This window comes from Eriocheir sinensis, chromosome 57, assembly GCF_024679095.1.
Source record: "Eriocheir sinensis breed Jianghai 21 chromosome 57, ASM2467909v1, whole genome shotgun sequence".
Lineage (NCBI taxonomy): Eukaryota > Metazoa > Arthropoda > Malacostraca > Decapoda > Varunidae > Eriocheir > Eriocheir sinensis.
Window position 1 is genome coordinate 8,852,767 of NC_066565.1, and position 16,456 is coordinate 8,869,222.

The following is a 16,456-nucleotide window of genomic DNA, read 5'->3' on the forward strand; positions in this document are numbered from 1 at the left end:
ACTTCCTCTCCACAACACAAGTCCTACAGCAATACTTCCTCTCCACAACACAAGTCCTGCAGCAATACTTCCTCTCCACAGCACAAGTCCTACAGCAATACTTCCTCTCCATAACACAAGTCCTACAGCAATACTTCCTCTCCACAACACAAGTCCTACAGCAATACTTCCTCTCCACAACACAAGTCCTACAGCAATACTTCCTCTCCACAACACAAGTCCTGCAGCAATACTTCCTCTCCATAACACAAGTCCTACAGCAATACTTCCTCTCCATAACACAAGTCCTACAACAATACAAGGATCGTAATGTTACGTCTACGTAAAGACGAGAAATAAGCAAACAGTGAGTGCTGGGCTGACGTAACCTTGCCTCGACGTACAGAGATCAAAGTGTGAATTGAAGTTACTTATACAAACATCTCGTAAGTAAGGTTGACAAATTATATTCCATCAGTTTAAATGACGTAATCTTCCCTATACATACAGATCAAGGTAACATATGAAATGAAATGAGGTTATTTATACAAACATCTCGTAGGTAAGGTTGGCGTAACTTATATTTTGCTAGTTTAAAGGATGTAATCTTCCCTATACATACAGAGATCACTGTAACATACAACATATGAAATGAATTGAGGTTACTTAAACAAACATACCAGTGAATTGAGGTTACTTATACAAACATACCAGTGAATTGAGGTTACTTATACAAACATACCAGTGAATTGAGGTTACTTATACAAACACCTCGTAGGTTAAGGTTGACATAACTTATATATCGTTAGTTTAAGAGACGTAATCTTGCCTATATGTACAGAGATCAAAATAACATATCTCGAGGGTAGGGTTCACGTAACTTGTATTTCATTAGTTTATGGTTACGTATACTTACAATAAAGTCGTAAAGAGGGAAAGAATAAAGGAAAGAAAGAAGGTGTGTTGAAAGGTCATCTTATCGCCTACAAACACCTAGAGACAAACATTGGGGCGAGGGAGGGAGGGAAGGGTAGCGCACGCACACACACACACACACACACACACACACACACACACACAAATGAAATTATAAACACCAACCCACATACCCCAATCAAACACCTCCACACTAAACATCCTTTTTCAACCGTCCATGTTGAGAGAGGAGGAGGAGGAGGAGGAGGAGGAGGAGGAGGAGATGAGAGTAGACTTGGAGCCGCCAGCGATGGAGTTGGCGGCTGTTCCTCCGTCCTTCCCTTCGGCAGCTGCGGCGGGTGACTTCTTGGCCGCTGCCGCCGCCTTGTCCATCTTCTCCTTCCGGTGGATTTGGTACTCAGCGATGAGCCGGCAGGTTGGCATGAAGAACACCTGGGTGGGGAGGGGAGGGGAGGTAAGGGGAGGTTAGGTTAAGGTAGGCTAGGGTAAGGAAGAATAGGTTAAGTTAAGGGAGGTCATGTAGTTTTATCTTTTAGAGTTCAAGGGCAATAAAACAAAAAAGGCATAAAAAACACTAGGTCCTGCCCCTGAACAGAGAGAAGGAAAAATGACAACGGGGCATAATTACCAGTGAGGGGGCGAGTCTCTCAAACTTGTCGCCCACCATCCAGTGATTGTACCTGGCGAACAGCATCATGAGGGCCAGGACCAGGTTGGCAAACTGCTTCACACGCTCTGAAAGACACAGAAACTGCTCAGCAAGGACTGTAGGCGGGCATCCTCAACACTTCCCCTCACATCAACTCTTTCCAAAGGCCAAGAAAAGGTCTCAATTGCATTCTAATGACATGAGGTAATCCAGCTTTCCAGACAGACAACAGATCAAAAATAGACAAACTATGTAGAGGAAGCATTAGTTTGAGAAGGCTATAAGAAAATCCAGCTTTCCAGACAGACAACAGATCAAAAATAGACAAACTATGTAGAGGAAGCATTAGTTTGAGAAGGCTATAAGAAAATCCAGCTTTCCAGACAGACAACAGATCAAAAATAGACAAACTATGTAGACATCTTTTCCCAAATTTCAAAATGGCACACCTTCACCCTGCCTCGGAGTCCCCGCCTGGGGGGGGGGAACACTCTATATACTATGATCAATAGTTTTAAGCCTGTAAAGAATAACCATTGTATAAATTGGAAATAAAGTTTCTGATTCTGATTCCTCTCCCTTCCCTTCCCTTCCACTCCTTTATCTTTCTCTCCCTTCCCTTCCCTTTCATTCCATTCCCTTCCCTTCCCTTCCTTGACCTTCCCTTCCCTTCCTTGACCTTCCCTTCCCTTCCTTGACCTTCCCTTCCCTTCCTTGACCTTCCCTTCTCTTCCCTTCCCTTTCTCAACCTTCCCTTCCTTTCCTCTCCCTTCCCTTCCTTTCCTTCCTTTCCTCTCCCTTCCTTCTGTTCCTTCCCTCACTCACCTCATCACTGGTTGGTCAAGTTATACACAAGCTCGGAGGAGTGGAAGATGCACTGGTGAGGAGGCTGGAAGACCACGAGGGGCGGCGCCAGGCTCACCATTAGACTGGGGAGGTACACGTGGGTTGCTCTGCGGAGAAAGTGCGCACCAGGTTACCTACTCAATTTGTTTTTCCAGAAGAGAGAGAGAGAGAGAGAGAGAGAGAGAGAGAGAGAGAGAGAGAGAACTATCACTACAAGCTACAGAAACCCAGAGACAGAGACAGACAGAGACCAAATGAGAAGTAGACATAAAACAGCCATTATCAAGACACCTCTCCACCACAAATTGACCTCTCTCTTGGCCACTCTTTACTTTCGTCTATTATGGCAGCGGTGAGTAGCAGGCCTTTTTTTTCTATGCACTTTTTGTTGCCCTTGAGCCGTCTCCTTTGTTGTAAAAATAAATAAATAAATAAAAGCTACAGAAATCCAGAGAGCCAGACACAGAGAAAATGAGACAGCAAAAGGAAGAAGAAGAAATGAAAAGGGAAAACTAAGACAAGGAGAGGAAGAGAGAAATGAAAAAGGAAAAGAATGAAAGGAAAACGGTGAAAAAATAAGACATAAGAACAGAAAGAGAACAAAAAATGAGAACGGAGGAAAATGAAACAGGGATAAGTAGAGAAAGAGAAGGAAAGCAATACTACCAAAGAGACAGACACAGAGAAAATGAGAAGTAGATAAAACAACCATTAGCACTAAAAGCTACAGAAATCCAGAGAGAGACAGAGACAGACAAAGACAGACACAGAGACACAAACAGAGACAGACACAGAGAAAATAAAAACAGAAAAAAACAACCATCACGAAAAGCTACAGAAATCCAGAGAGACAGAGACAGACAAAGACACAGAGAGACAGACAGAGAAAATGAGAAGCAAATAAAACATCCAGAGAGACAGAGACACACACGGAGAGAAAATGAGAGAAAAACAGAGACAGACAAAGACAAAGAGAGACCCAGACAGAGAGAGAGAAAATGAGAAGCAAATAAAACATTCAGACACACAGACATAGACAGACCCATCAATTAAAAGCCACAACCAGAGATAGAGACAGAGAGACATGCGAACAAAGAAAAATGGGTCGCCAACTCACCAATCAGCTCCAGGGACGAGGAGTTCAGGAGACCGTACTCAAGCCTCATAATGATGTCACCGTCCGGGTCCTGCTTGTCCTTCTGCAAACACCACCAACAGCGAGGTAAAAAGTCGCCGAGTCAAATCCTGCCACACCACACCACACCCAGCCACACCACATTACCCTCCCTTTCCTTCCCTTCCTTGGGATTTCCTTCCCTTGCTCTGCCTTCCCTTCCCTTCCCTTCCCGTTCTTGGGCTAGCCTCCCCTTCCCTACTGCAGCCTTGCCTTCCTCTTCCTCCCCTTCCTCTCTCTTCCCTTCCTCTCCCCTTCCCTACCTTGGTCACTATAACTACTGTAGGCAGACACACTTCAGAAGTGGATCTTCATGTGCCTGGCAATGTCATCCCTTGTCTTAAAGAGCTTTCCACAAACATCACACTTGAACTCTCTAAGGCCATAGTGCCTGAAGACATGTCGATTGAGTGCCTGCTTCACACTGAACCTCTTCCCGCACTCTTCACACTCATGACTTTTTACACCAGTGTGTGTAAGGGTGTGTGTATCAAGGGTACTCTTCTGGATGAATTTTTTCCCACATTCCTTACATTCATAGTTCTTCACACCAGTGTGTGTAAGGGTGTGTGTATCAAGGTGACTCTTCCGGATGAATTTTTTCCCACATTCCTTACATTCATAGTTCTTCACACCAGTGTGTGTAAGGGTGTGTGTATCAAGGTGACTCTTCCGGTTGAATTTTTTTCCACATTCCTTACATTCATAGTTCTTCACACCAGTGTGTGTAAGGGTGTGTCTATCAAGGTGACTCTTCTGGATGAATTGTTTCCCACATTCCTTACATTCATAGTTCTTCACACCAGTGTGTGTAAGGGTGTGTCTATCAAGGTGACTCTTCCGGATGAATTTTTTCCCACATTCCTTACATTCATAGTTCTTCACACCAGTGTGTGTAAGGGTGTGATATCTGAGGCCTTGCCTTGTGGTTAATTCTTTTCCACACTCCAGACACACAAACTTCCTCTCTCCTTTGTTGCTGGAGTTGCCAGCAGCCAGTTGCTTCATCTGGTGACCACTGACCCTCCTGCCCCCTGCAGCAGTCTGCTCCTGCTTGTCCTGGCCCCTCATGCTGCTGTCCAGCCCTGCAGGTGAGGCGGCCCCAACCTTTGCGGAAGCTGAGTGTGTTGTTGTTGTCCTCGTTCTTTCCTTGTTCTCTTTTCCTCCACACACCGGCGGCCTAGGGTCCATTGTCGTGGTCGAGGGTGGACGTGCCCATGAGAGCTCTGTAAAAGTGAAGGAATTCTCCAATAGTAATATTGCCAGAAGAATGAATCGTTCGAAGAATAATCCGTCTAGTAAGAAGGCGGGCACAAAAACCAAGGATACTGTTGGATCTGGCAAAACAAGCCTTGCGGCTGGGGGCGGGGATGATCAGCTGACAGGGGCAGACGATAGCGACGCAGATAAACAAACAGACACATGCCCAGTCTGTAAGGTTAAGGTTGGTGAGGAAGACAAGGCTCTAGGCTGTGAACTATGTGAAATGTGGCACCACATAAAGTGTGAGGAGGTCACTGAGGCAGTGTATAATTTCCTGAGCAGCAATCAAGTAAGTAAGATTCACTGGTATTGTACCAAATGCGATATTGTTGCGGGGAAATTGTTCAAACAAGTAACCAACACATCCAAGAGACAGGATAAAGTAGAAAGACGTATGGATGCCCTGGAAACTAAAACCACTGAGGCCTTAGAGGAGATCAAGAGTGATGTCAAGAATCTGAAGGAGGAAATTAGAGATGATATCAGGTCTCAAGTGAACAGTGAGTTCAAATCTAGGATTGATGAAGTCAAGCAGAAAGTTGGGGAGGAAGTCAAGAGTGTGATTAATGAAGCAGTGGAAAGCAAAACAGTTGATATAACAGTCGACACGAGGAACAAAGTGAGTGCAGAGGTGAAGGAAGATTTGGCAAAATCCTACAGGGATGTCTTGAAGACAGAGGCATCAAAGGTTTGCAGTGGGTCTAGTACTGAAGGAGCTACTGCTTTTGGGCTCCTCAATGCTCATAATGGTAAAGAACTGTTGGATAAAACTACCAATCAAGTAAAAAATAGATTAGACAGGAAAAACAACATTGTCTTGTATGGTATCCCAGAGAAGGTGAAAGAGGGCATGAACTTGGCAATTAGGTCTGAAAAAATTGAGCATGACAAGCTAATTTTCATAGAATTATGCAGTGAGATGGGCTTGACATGTTTGGACAGTGATATTGAGGAGATAAGACGAATTGGAAGATACAAGGGAGAAACAGAACAGAGTAGCCTACCAAGGTTCATAGTGGTGACTGAGAGGATCCTTGAAAGAAAGGATTACGAGAAACTTGTTCAGGCTGAAAGATGCCAAAGGTGAAATATTTAGGAAGGTTGGTGTGTCTCATGATATGACCATTGAGGAAAGGAAAAGAGAGAAGGAATTCAGAGCAAATGCCGGAAAGAAAAATGTCGAGGAGAAAGATTCGGGAAATTACTATGTAGTTTTGGTCAGTGTTTTTGATAGTGTCTGTAATAGGAGAAAGCTGAAAGTAAATGTCAACAGAAGTAAAGAGATGGTTTGTGAGCAAAGTAGAAGTGAGGTTGTAGATTTTTTATGCCCATATAGAGTGGGAATTGAATGTGAAAAAGAATGCAAAATAATTCTGAATGGTGAAGAAATGGAGGAGGTCAATGAGTTTACGTACCTTGGATCAGTTATGTGTAAGCATGGTGGTATGGAGGGAGAGATAAGAGAAAGGGCATTGCAAGGAAGAAAGGTGGTAGGGTTACCGGTTGGGCTGAGCAAACTACCAGTGTTCAGCAAAAATGCTGTAGTAGAGTGGAGGCAGGCCAGCTGAGTTCAAATGTGTTGAGGAGAGAGCAGGCACGTCCTCTCACGGCGGCGGCGTGTGCTGGATCAAAATTATCAAGCTACACGGGGACATAGTAAGAAGATATATAAACAACGTGCCAGGTTAGATATAAGAAAATATTCATTCTGTAATAGTGGTGGATATCTGGAACAGCCTCCCTGAAGCAGTAGTGAGTGCACCATCAGTTAAAACCTTTGAAAATAGGTTGGAAAAGGCATGGAGATCACAGAGACAAAAACTTGAGCACATGGAAGCCATTGATATTGGGCACGGGTCCAGACAACTCGACCACGGAGACTACCAGAACGATCAGAGTAAGAGTTATCTCGAGCCGGAGACACAGGCTTTGTTAGCCTCTTCCGGAATTCTTCTGAGAGCTTCTGTGAGTGGTGCTTTTTTTTTTTTTTTTTTTTTTTTTTTTACAGCTACGGAAACGGTTCAAGGGCGTAATGAAAAAAATTAAAAAAGGCCTGCTACTTACTGCTCCAGAACAGAGGTTAAAGGAGTGTTCAAAATCAGAGGTCAATTTCGGGAGGAGAGGTGTCCTGATACCCTCCTCTTGAAAGAGTTCAAGTCATAGGCAGGAGGAAATACAGATGAAGGAAGATTGTTCCAGAGTTTACCAGCGTGAGGGATGAAAGAGTGAAGATGCTGGTTAACTCTTGCATAAGGGGTTTGGACAGTATAGGGATGAGCATGAGTAGAAAGTCTTGTGCAGCGGGGCCGCGGGAGGAGGGGAGGCATGCAGTTAGCAAGTTCAGAAGAGCAGTCAGCATGAAAATATCGATAGAAGATAGAGAGCCAACATGGCGGCGGAATTTGAGAGGTAGAAGACTATCAGTATGAGGAGGAGAGCTGATGAGACGAAGAGCCTTTGATTCCACTCTGTCAAGGAGAAGCTTACCTACTTCTGCTGCATGAGAAGGTTAAGACTTCCCGGCGGCGGTGGTGGAGGTGTTGTCCTGGCAGTGTTGGGGCTGAGGGTGTCGCTGGCCAGCAGGTCCCCAGCGCTGGCCCGTGGGTGTGGAGCCTTCGTCGTCTTCTTCTTCTGGGGTGTTTTAGGGGGCTGGTTGGGCAGGGCCAGAAGGGATGCTGCTCGGGCTCGGCGCGTGCTGTTGTTGTCACCTGGCAGTGTTGCCAACTGGAACTTTATAATTCCGCTACACGCACGAGTCGTGCGTGTAGCGGCAGGCAAATCAGTAATTCCCTAGACTCGTGCTAAAAAATACCTAGATTGGACAAAAATATCCTAGTTTACGAATATTGACACATGTACTACACGTACAAGGAAAAGGAATGTGAATGCAAGAAATTACAGGTGGTCTGAGTCCCGCAGCAAAGTGTGTCAGATGTGTGACAGGGGTGTGGATGAAACTGTCGTGCATGTGATACTGGTGTGTGGGAGGTACCGGAGAGAAAGGACGGAGATGATGAGGGTGGCACTGAGTGAGATGGGCTGGGATGTGAATGGGAGGATTGCAAGGACAGAGAGGGAATGGATGCTGCTGCTGCTGGGACTGAGTGATGAAGCAAATGATAGAATTATAGAAGCCATGAAGAGTTGGTTAAGAATCGTTTTAGGTCCGTGCCAGTATCTCATTACCTACCTTATGAAACATCAGTATCTCTTCATATATCTTTTCTACAAACCTTCAACAGTCATGGAAACGCTTTGAAAATCCAAATCAAGGACTTTTTTTTTACTCTTGAAGATTATGGGATAATGTTTACGAAAGCGCGTCGCCTCCTCTGCTGGCCGCGGCAACGCTGCAGCGGGTGTTGCGAGAAATACCTCCTCGCTGAAATAAGTCACATATACATGAGGGGGGGTCCAGGGGGGGTCGAGGGGGGCGCAGCCCCCCCCCGTTAGTAGGTTGTAAAGTTCGGTTGGAGTAGTTTAAATATACTCCCCGACCCTAAGCCCTCTGCGAGCTATTTTGCGACTGCGGCGGCTGCAGCGTCGCCGCGGCCAGCAGAGGAGGCGACGCGCTTTCGTAAACATTATCCCTTATTTTCAAGAGTAAAAAAAAATCCTTGAATTGGATTTTCAACGCGTTTCCATGACTGTTGAAGGTTTGTAGAAAAGATATATGAAGAGATAGTGATGTTTCACAAAGTAGTGTTGTACTGGAAGCTTCCCCCGGCGACCATAGGCCTCTAGAAGGCTCCCGGAGAAACGAGCAAGGGGGCGGGGAGCAAGGCGAGCCAGTGTAGCAAAAATATATGGTAGCTGGCAACACTTCCCGCCTGGCGCCGCGCCAGGCGGGAAGTGTTGCCAGCTACCATATATTTTTGCTACATGTTCTTGTATGATCTAAAATATACTGTAACATTCTAGACTGTACTGGGCCTGGATTCACTAACGCTTCGCAGATACGACGTTCTTAAGTGGATCCAATATGGCGGAGATAAGAATGTCGTATTTTGCTATTCCCAAAAAAATCTTAAGTCCGCCATGTTTAGATTTTTCTGCCTTAGCGCTGTTTCACACTTCCGCCGACAGACGGCAGTGGTGTGGTGTTCCGTTCCGTTCCGTTCCGTCCCTCTGTTGTTGACATTTTTCCCTCAACCAATAGGAACGCTTGATACATATGTAATCTAGAGACAGTAGCCAATCACAGGAACGTAAACAGTTACACGTGGGCCAGTGAAGAAAACAATAACAAATCATAAGGTATGAACACATCAAGAACATCTCATATGAAATGGAAAACAAGAAAAAAGAAAATAACTGGGACATCATCAGCAATCAGGAGTTGCCGTTCCAAAGGCTACAACTACGCATTTACATCAACGTCGCGTCCTCTATCCACGCCGCAGCCGCAGGAGCCACGCTGAAGAAGACACCATGGCAGCCCCTTCAGCCAAGAAACGCCGCCCTAACTTTTCCAACGAAGAACTTCTAGTCCTTATTAGGGAGGTGACAGACAGAAAAACAATGTTGCTGGGTAAGCTGGACTCAACACGTGTCACGAGGGAGGGGAAGAACATGGCGTGGCTGGCTGTGCTGGAGGCTGTCAACGCTGTTGGCGTCACCAGAAGAACTGAGGACGAGGTGAAGAAGAAGTTTCGTGATTTCCGCTCATTCGTAAAGAAGAAGGTTGCTGATGCAAGACAGGAAATGCTGAGAACAGGTAAGCCCATCACCTGTCAGGCAATCATCTATCGAGTAAAACTTGCTCGTTTACCTACAGGAAGGTGTCATTAGGTAACTTTTTGAACATGTATATCTTTTTGTCAGTCTCAACCTTAACTTGTTCCTCCTTGGGGTTGTCCTTGCTGAGCCACACGTCCCTGCTCTGACCTGCTAAAATAGTAACTTATTGGTGCAAAATTAGTGACATTGTTGCTTAGTTATTTACTTATCACCTTCCATTGTGTATATTAATCAAAAGTATACAGTATTCACAGTTTCTTCTCAGTTTATTGCCTCTTAAGTTTTAAGAAATATGTGCGTGCAAAAAAGACAGTTGGTAGCCCATGTAATATTTCATGCAATTCTTATCATTCACCTTGACTTCCCTCAGTCAGTTGTATATTATGGGTACCAATGTTACTGCACCTTATAAAGTTAACCCTATATATTCCATCACCTGCAAGGTGTTATGCCACTAACTTAAGCAGTTATTTAGAACATTAACCTACCCCCCCCTCCTCTCTCTCTCTCTCTCTCTCTCTCTCTCTCTCTCTCTCTCTCTCTCTCTCTCTCTCTCTCTCTCTCTCACAAAAAATATTAATTATTTTTTATTTCTTCAGGAGGAGGACCAACCGCAGACACCAAATTGAGCGCTGCTGAGGAAGCAATGGCTGCATTAATCAGCGAGGTTGCCATTGCTGGACATGCTGATGTCCCTGACTCTGAAGAAGTTCCAGGTACTATTTTAATTTTAGGTCCGAGGGCCCCCTTTCCAAACCTTGGGGTTGCGACCCCAAGTGGGGTCACTAAGCATTTTTCTTGGGGTATCCAAAACCTCAAATTATCAGACATGGTGTTATTACATCATAATAACACATATACGACTAAACTAGTGGGGTTGCAGTCATGTCTAGAGGTGCATGAGTGGGGGGTCACCTGAAAGAAAAGGTTGGGAATCACTGTCCTTGGGTAATTGCTTCAATGCCATTTTATAGAGTAACTAGAACAACCTTAGGTTAAGCCTTTGTATAAGTACTGAAAGACTAGAAAAGAAAGAAGCAGTAGTGACTGTAAGCTCCTTATGAATTCTTGACAATGGTAGGTACATGAGTGCTGATGTTCTGAGCTTCTGAAGATCGCCTTAATAGTGTTGCGTCTTTTTTTCTTTGGATTTCTGAGTTACAGTTTTTAGTGATTAACATTTGTTGCTATGAGTCTGCATGCCCAGGTTCAATCCAGGATAGTCATCACACAACCCACACAGGTGTTCATTCTTTCTTTTGTGTTGGTTGATAAATAGGTACCTGGGGGAGAACCTGTTTAAGGTAAAATATGGTGACTTGCATGGCAACGTGGCCCCATGGCCCCCGTCCCAGGGTAATGGGTGCTTTCAAACTACAAGCTTACGGGCTAAAGTGATGAAGATTAGTGCCACCTCAATGCATAGCTCTTATTATATGTCCCCAACTTCTATTAACCCTTTTGTAACAGATGTGTTTATGAAACATGCGTGTTACAGCTTGATGCTGGCACAAGGCACTGGGTGCCACCTCACGCTGTTAAATAACCCCAAAACCGAGTCCTTGTGAGCCCTCAAAACCAACATATTCTTAAGCCCCATTCATACTGTACCGACTCTGCCATGACAACCCAGCGACTTTTCCATTTGACAAGTAGGATCCCACGCTTAAAGAAGGGGAGGGAGGTTTTATTGGCATCTTGGTGTCTTGCCGACTGTCTGAGACATTCGGCCAACTAGTTGCCAACATGTCGCCCTAACCCTCACGACCCCTCACTCCCCTCCTGACGTCCGCTCAGCATTCGGCAACAATCTTAAGACCTCTTTCAAGACGTGCCCGACCCTTTCACATCGACACCCAAGACCTCGTGTACCCTAGAGTCGTAGGTAGTCGTGGCTTAGTCAGCACAGTGTGAATGGGGCTTTACTCTTGACATGGGTGTGTCACAGGGGGTGCACCCGTTGCCTCGTGGCTGCATCAAGCTGTGACAGATATGTGTCACAAGACACACATCCAGTAAAGAAGGGGTTAATGGGTTTGGGTAGGGTTAAGTTAGGTTGCGTTGAAATAGCCTTTACCCAGTTGCTGAGATGCGAGTGTCTATGAGTGATATTCCTTGTTGTAAAATCATTTGTTGCAGATTTTTCTAAATTTAAATTTGTTGAGTAATATGAAGTACATCACAGCAAAAAAATACTATTACTCTACATTTTCATTATATACAGTCTTTGGATAATATTCTGCACATGATATCAGTAGAAGAAATCATGCCATTGAGAATTAAAGGAGGTAAACTGTGTGGGTGGTGGATGTAGCCTACTAACAAGCAGCAAGTGTGACTCCTGCTAATGAAGACTAAGTAAATTAATTTTCTTTCACAGGAGGCTCAATGTTTTCTGAAGTTCAAGAGGATTATGTAATCATGGAGCATGATTACTTCCTGCCTCAAATGTCCCCAGAAAGGCTGCTGGGTATTACAGCACCCAGCAGCCCAGACCCTTCCACTTTTGAGCCTACTTCAGGAACGCAAACAGATGCTACAGCACCAAGCCACCCAGAGCCTTCCAGTTCTAGGCTCACTTTGGAAAGACTGACCGGTGCTGCAGCACCTAGCAGCCCAGGCCCTTCCACTACCAGGCCCAGGGTGGATCCACATGGGAGGTTTCCCAAAAGAAAGACAGACCCTTTGGCACCAGAAATGCTGCAAGTTCAAGGAGAAATAAAGGTTGGTGTTGAAAAGTGTGCTAATTCACTTGAAAAAATATCAGTTTCAATGAATTCCATGGCTCAAAGTTTTCAGGACTTTGTTGAGTTCTACAGGGCACGGAATTCAATGTAAATAATTTTCTTATGGTAAAGGTCTTTGTTTTGGTTGTAAGGAGAACAATTTAATTAGGTTGTATTCCCTTTAACAGTGCCTTAATCCACAGTTCCTAGCTCAGTAAGAACGCTGCTGATTTGGTCTTGGCTGATGTGGTGTCTGCTGTCTTTGTCACCCAACACAACAAAATTTCATAGATTCAAGAAATATTCATAATCATTTACTTGGCTTCTCTTACACAAGATAGGTAGATTTATTTCAACATTTTAGGATGAATCTGTGATTTTACAATTATATAGTGGTTTGCAAAACTTGTTTGGGTAAAAATAAAGTAATTATGATAAGTATATGCCACTCTATAAAGGTATGTGATTGCTTGCACAAGACACCACTTACTTGCATCATGAAAGACTGATCTTGAGGGAGAAAGATTTCAGACAGACTTATGTGATGACTACGTAACATAACTGCATTAGTTATGTGTCAGCAGCAGTCTCATGGCTGGGCACCAGTCGGTTATGTCTTTTAATAATTATCAGTGAACTGCCACATCTTGCACCACAACTGTGCCAGATCACTAATCACTATTAGAAAACAGAGTCGACTGGTGCCCGGCCATGAGGCTGCTGCTGACAGGTAACCAATGCAGTTATGTCATGTAGCCACCATATAAGTGTCTAAAATCTTTCATTCCCAACCGTTTTTTTTTTTTTTCCCCCCCTCACTGTAAGTATGAAGCTGATTCGAGTGTGTTGGGCATCAGAGATATCCGACAGCCAATCAGCAACGTAGTTATGTACTCAGCTAGGAGTTATGAAGCCAGTTTCAGTTAACTATTAAATAAGGTTACAATAGTCAAGTACCTGTTTATGTAAAAAAAATGCATTTATTTATTTATGAAGTTCTTGTGTATTTGTTTAAAATAAGTTATTTATTTCTTATCAATGGAGTCACTTTTTTATGTAAAAAATAACCTTTTATATTGCCAATATTGTAGTCCATGTGTTTATGTAAAAAATATTCTTGTCAATGGAGTCAAAGTGTGTTTATTTTAATATCTTATTACTCCGGTTAATTTAGACAATATTTTTTTTTTAAGAATTTTTATATATAGCAAATTTATTACAAAAAGATCTCTTATTTTCTAGTCTCAATGGTGCAGTATAAGTACAAGAGTAAGGAAATGTATTTTTACACTGACATAATATATAAAAAAATATATAAAGATATTTGACTCAACCTGAAAACAGTATATTTACCTTAATCTAGCAAAGTACCTTGAGACTGTGTAGTACTTGAACTTATTAATGTATTATATGGCAATTCAGCATTACAGTACAAATGCTTGTTGGATGAGTTCTTGCCTCTCAACCCTCCCATGCCCAACATTTACATTACCAATATCAGGTGGATGAGCTTCCTCGTGATATTCAACAGCATCTTGCATGGGTATACCTCTCCTCACACATAAGTTATGCAGGAGCATACAAGCTACTGCAATTTTTCCACAGCGGGCAGGATCATACTGGAGTGCCCCTCCTGATCTATGAAGACATCGGAAGCGTGTTTTGAGAGTTCCAAATGTCTGTTCTACAACAACACGTGTCCTCATATGGCTTCTGTTAAAATTGCTCCGCAGGGTTGGCAGGATTTTCTATGGGCGTCATCAAGAAGGGTTCCAAGGGATATCCACTGTCACCTAAAAATATAAGAGAGAGAGCAATCTTTAGATGTGGGTACATTTCAAGCAGAGGCAAATTAAAAGGTTTGGTGTGAAGAAAATCAGTGCACGAGTTATTATGAACTAATATAATATACCATCCTTATACCAAACACTGGAGTACCTAACTTAACCATAACCTAACATTGAACTCACAGAACAAACCATAGGAATTACACAAATAATTAAATATAAACCCAACAAAGGTCAGCATCAATATCTAGTGTCAAAGGTCTATTCAAGATGATTGTATGAAAGGTGTTAAAAGCTGGCAGCAAGTTTTGTTGCCTCTTTTTATAGAGTGAATGTTATGTATATAGTGTGAACTAGCACTTTTGATAGTTTTCTCCCACCTCAATGCAAAACTGAGCCAACCCTCCCCCTTCTCATCTCTTCTCCCACTCGCTCACAACGCCATATGTCTGGGTGATACCTAGTATCCTTAGCCTGACAATATCTGCACCACAGTGAACACATTAGTTGTTGGCTGATATTTTTTTCCTATTTTACAAGCAATAGAAGTGGCAAACAATGAAAAATATTTAGTGACAAGTTGCTAATTATCAAAATCAGTCTTTTGGCATTTTTTTATTATAAATCAGTGGTGGCCACTATGACAGTACTAATGGCTTTCAGAATGAGTGATGAATCAAACCTTACAGGGCACTGTTTAGTTACTAATTTACCAGCAATCCCTATGTAGGTTAAATTTGGTAGGCATAATGCTTAGTTTGAAATTATTGATCACATCTAATTACATAGTTGGCCAGCAGCACTTAACAAAAACACAGTGATCATCTGCAAGAAAACATTACCCTGGTAGTGTATTGTATATTACACCGAGACACAGTACGCATGACACCACAGTAAAACACGCCAAGCAAAATATTATATGGTGCCTTACTAACTTTCGTAAATTATATATTATTGTCAGACAAAGAAATGAGGCTTTCAGTGACTATACAATTACCCAAATATCCAACCTAAATGTGATGCAAGTTTCAAGGTCTGAAGCATTGATTAGCATATCTAAGCTGTCGATTTTAGACACATACTATTTATTTCTAGGTAAGGTATGATTCTCTTTCACGTGGATATGACTTTCACCAGAAAAGAGCTATAACGGTGTGAGGGTGAATTTATTGCAGAAAGTATCATAACAAACACTATGACAGATTGTTCAGCTGTCTTGACCCTACAACCTATCTATAAACTAACATAAACACACATTAACCTAAAGCAGTGGTTCTTAACCGATAGGGCATGGCCCCCTAAGGGGGTGTCCGTAATTTGCAAAGGGGGCACGATCCCTAGGTAAAACTTGGAATTTCTCTAATTAAATGTGTTATTCTCTTGACAAGAGTGTGGGCAAATATTGAGAAGTTTACGAGAAAATGCAAAAGTATCGCCTTAACTTTAATTTCCTATAGTGTAATTGAAATCCCAGAATTTACTCTTCAGGTAATATATTCATACTCGACCTCTGTGTGTGACGAAACACACAAGAAATTAATCCAGACAAGGAAAGGTTTAGCCGCGCTGGGGATCGAACCTGCAACCAGCAAGATGAGAGAGCCACTCCTTAACCAGTTGGTCAAATAGGTACCCCCCTCGCAGATTGAGTTATGGGAGGTTCGCCCATCAGGCAAGTTGCTACACTACATACATAGGGCTTACTATTTTCTTTAAAATCTGGGAGGAAGCTTTATTCACAGATGCAAGGGGGGTGTGGAGGGAAGAACCAATTCCTAGAGGGGGCATGGTAGTAATAAGGTTAAGAACCACTGACCAAAAGAATGGTAACCTACCTCCTAAAATAGTAATATATTGCTCCTGAGGATAGTAATCCTTTGTTGCAAAGGGTAGTAACCTATCACTGCTAAAGTGCGAAACTATCAACAATTTAACTAAATGGTTATCGTAGCCATTTCCTGGTGATTACAACAATCTCCACATGAAAAAGTATTATAATTTACCCAGAAATTGAGTGTCTGAAATGGATCACTCAGGTCAGCTAAGCAATGTCAGGGATATATAATTACAGTCTCGGAAATGGATCACTCAGGTCTGCAAAACAATGTCAGGGATATATAATTACAAAGTAACAAAATACTCACCAAGCAGGTATGAGTGTCCAAACTCCCCTCTGTTGAAGCTCCGGCGAACACAACTATTCCTCCATATGTAAGAGTCATGACTGCTTCCAGGGTATTTTGCTGAATAGCTTGTGATTACTTGATCAGAGTTGGCAATCACCTGGATGTTCAGTGAGTGATATTGTTTACGATTGACATATACATCCTCGTTAATCTGTGGGGCTTTGATGGCA

The 16,456-nt window shown here is 43.0% G+C and overlaps 3 protein-coding genes and 1 long non-coding RNA gene across 9 annotated transcripts in view; 2 read left to right on the forward strand and 2 right to left on the reverse strand.

Moving 5' to 3' along the window:
* Window positions 1–4,110, reverse strand: part of LOC126984829 (uncharacterized) — a 133,034-nt gene extending 128,924 nt beyond the window's left edge. Inside the window, exon 1 of the mRNA XM_050839041.1 lies at window positions 3,848–4,110. The gene's annotated coding sequence lies outside the window, so the exon portion shown is untranslated. The remainder of the gene's footprint in view (window positions 1–3,847) is intronic.
* Window positions 1–4,407, forward strand: part of LOC126984843 (uncharacterized) — a 31,012-nt gene extending 26,605 nt beyond the window's left edge. The window contains exon 2 of the long non-coding RNA XR_007737942.1: window positions 4,332–4,407. This is a non-coding gene — a long non-coding RNA (uncharacterized LOC126984843). The remainder of the gene's footprint in view (window positions 1–4,331) is intronic.
* LOC126984826 (uncharacterized) overlaps window positions 1–7,565 on the reverse strand; it is a 136,489-nt gene extending 128,924 nt beyond the window's left edge. For 4 of the 6 annotated variants that reach the window (XM_050839029.1, XM_050839027.1, XM_050839030.1 and 1 more), the window contains exons 1-3: window positions 7,335–7,555; window positions 4,692–4,810; window positions 3,528–3,609 (exon numbers count right to left, since the gene is read on the reverse strand). In XM_050839029.1, coding sequence (XP_050694986.1) covers window positions 3,528–3,609; window positions 4,692–4,775 — 166 coding nt within the window. In that variant the 5' untranslated portion in view covers window positions 4,776–4,810; window positions 7,335–7,555. The other 2 variants (XM_050839028.1, XM_050839026.1) reach the window with 2 other exon arrangements.
* Window positions 7,566–8,780: 1,215 nt separating this feature from the next.
* Window positions 8,781–14,025, forward strand: LOC126984824 (myb-related transcription factor, partner of profilin-like). The gene is made up of 3 exons (XM_050839020.1): window positions 8,781–9,564; window positions 10,187–10,303; window positions 11,968–14,025. Exons 1-3 carry the CDS (start codon window positions 9,279–9,281, stop codon window positions 12,423–12,425), a joined length of 861 nt encoding a protein of 286 aa, XP_050694977.1. The 5' UTR covers window positions 8,781–9,278; the 3' UTR covers window positions 12,426–14,025.
* Window positions 14,026–16,456: the final 2,431 nt, after the last annotated feature.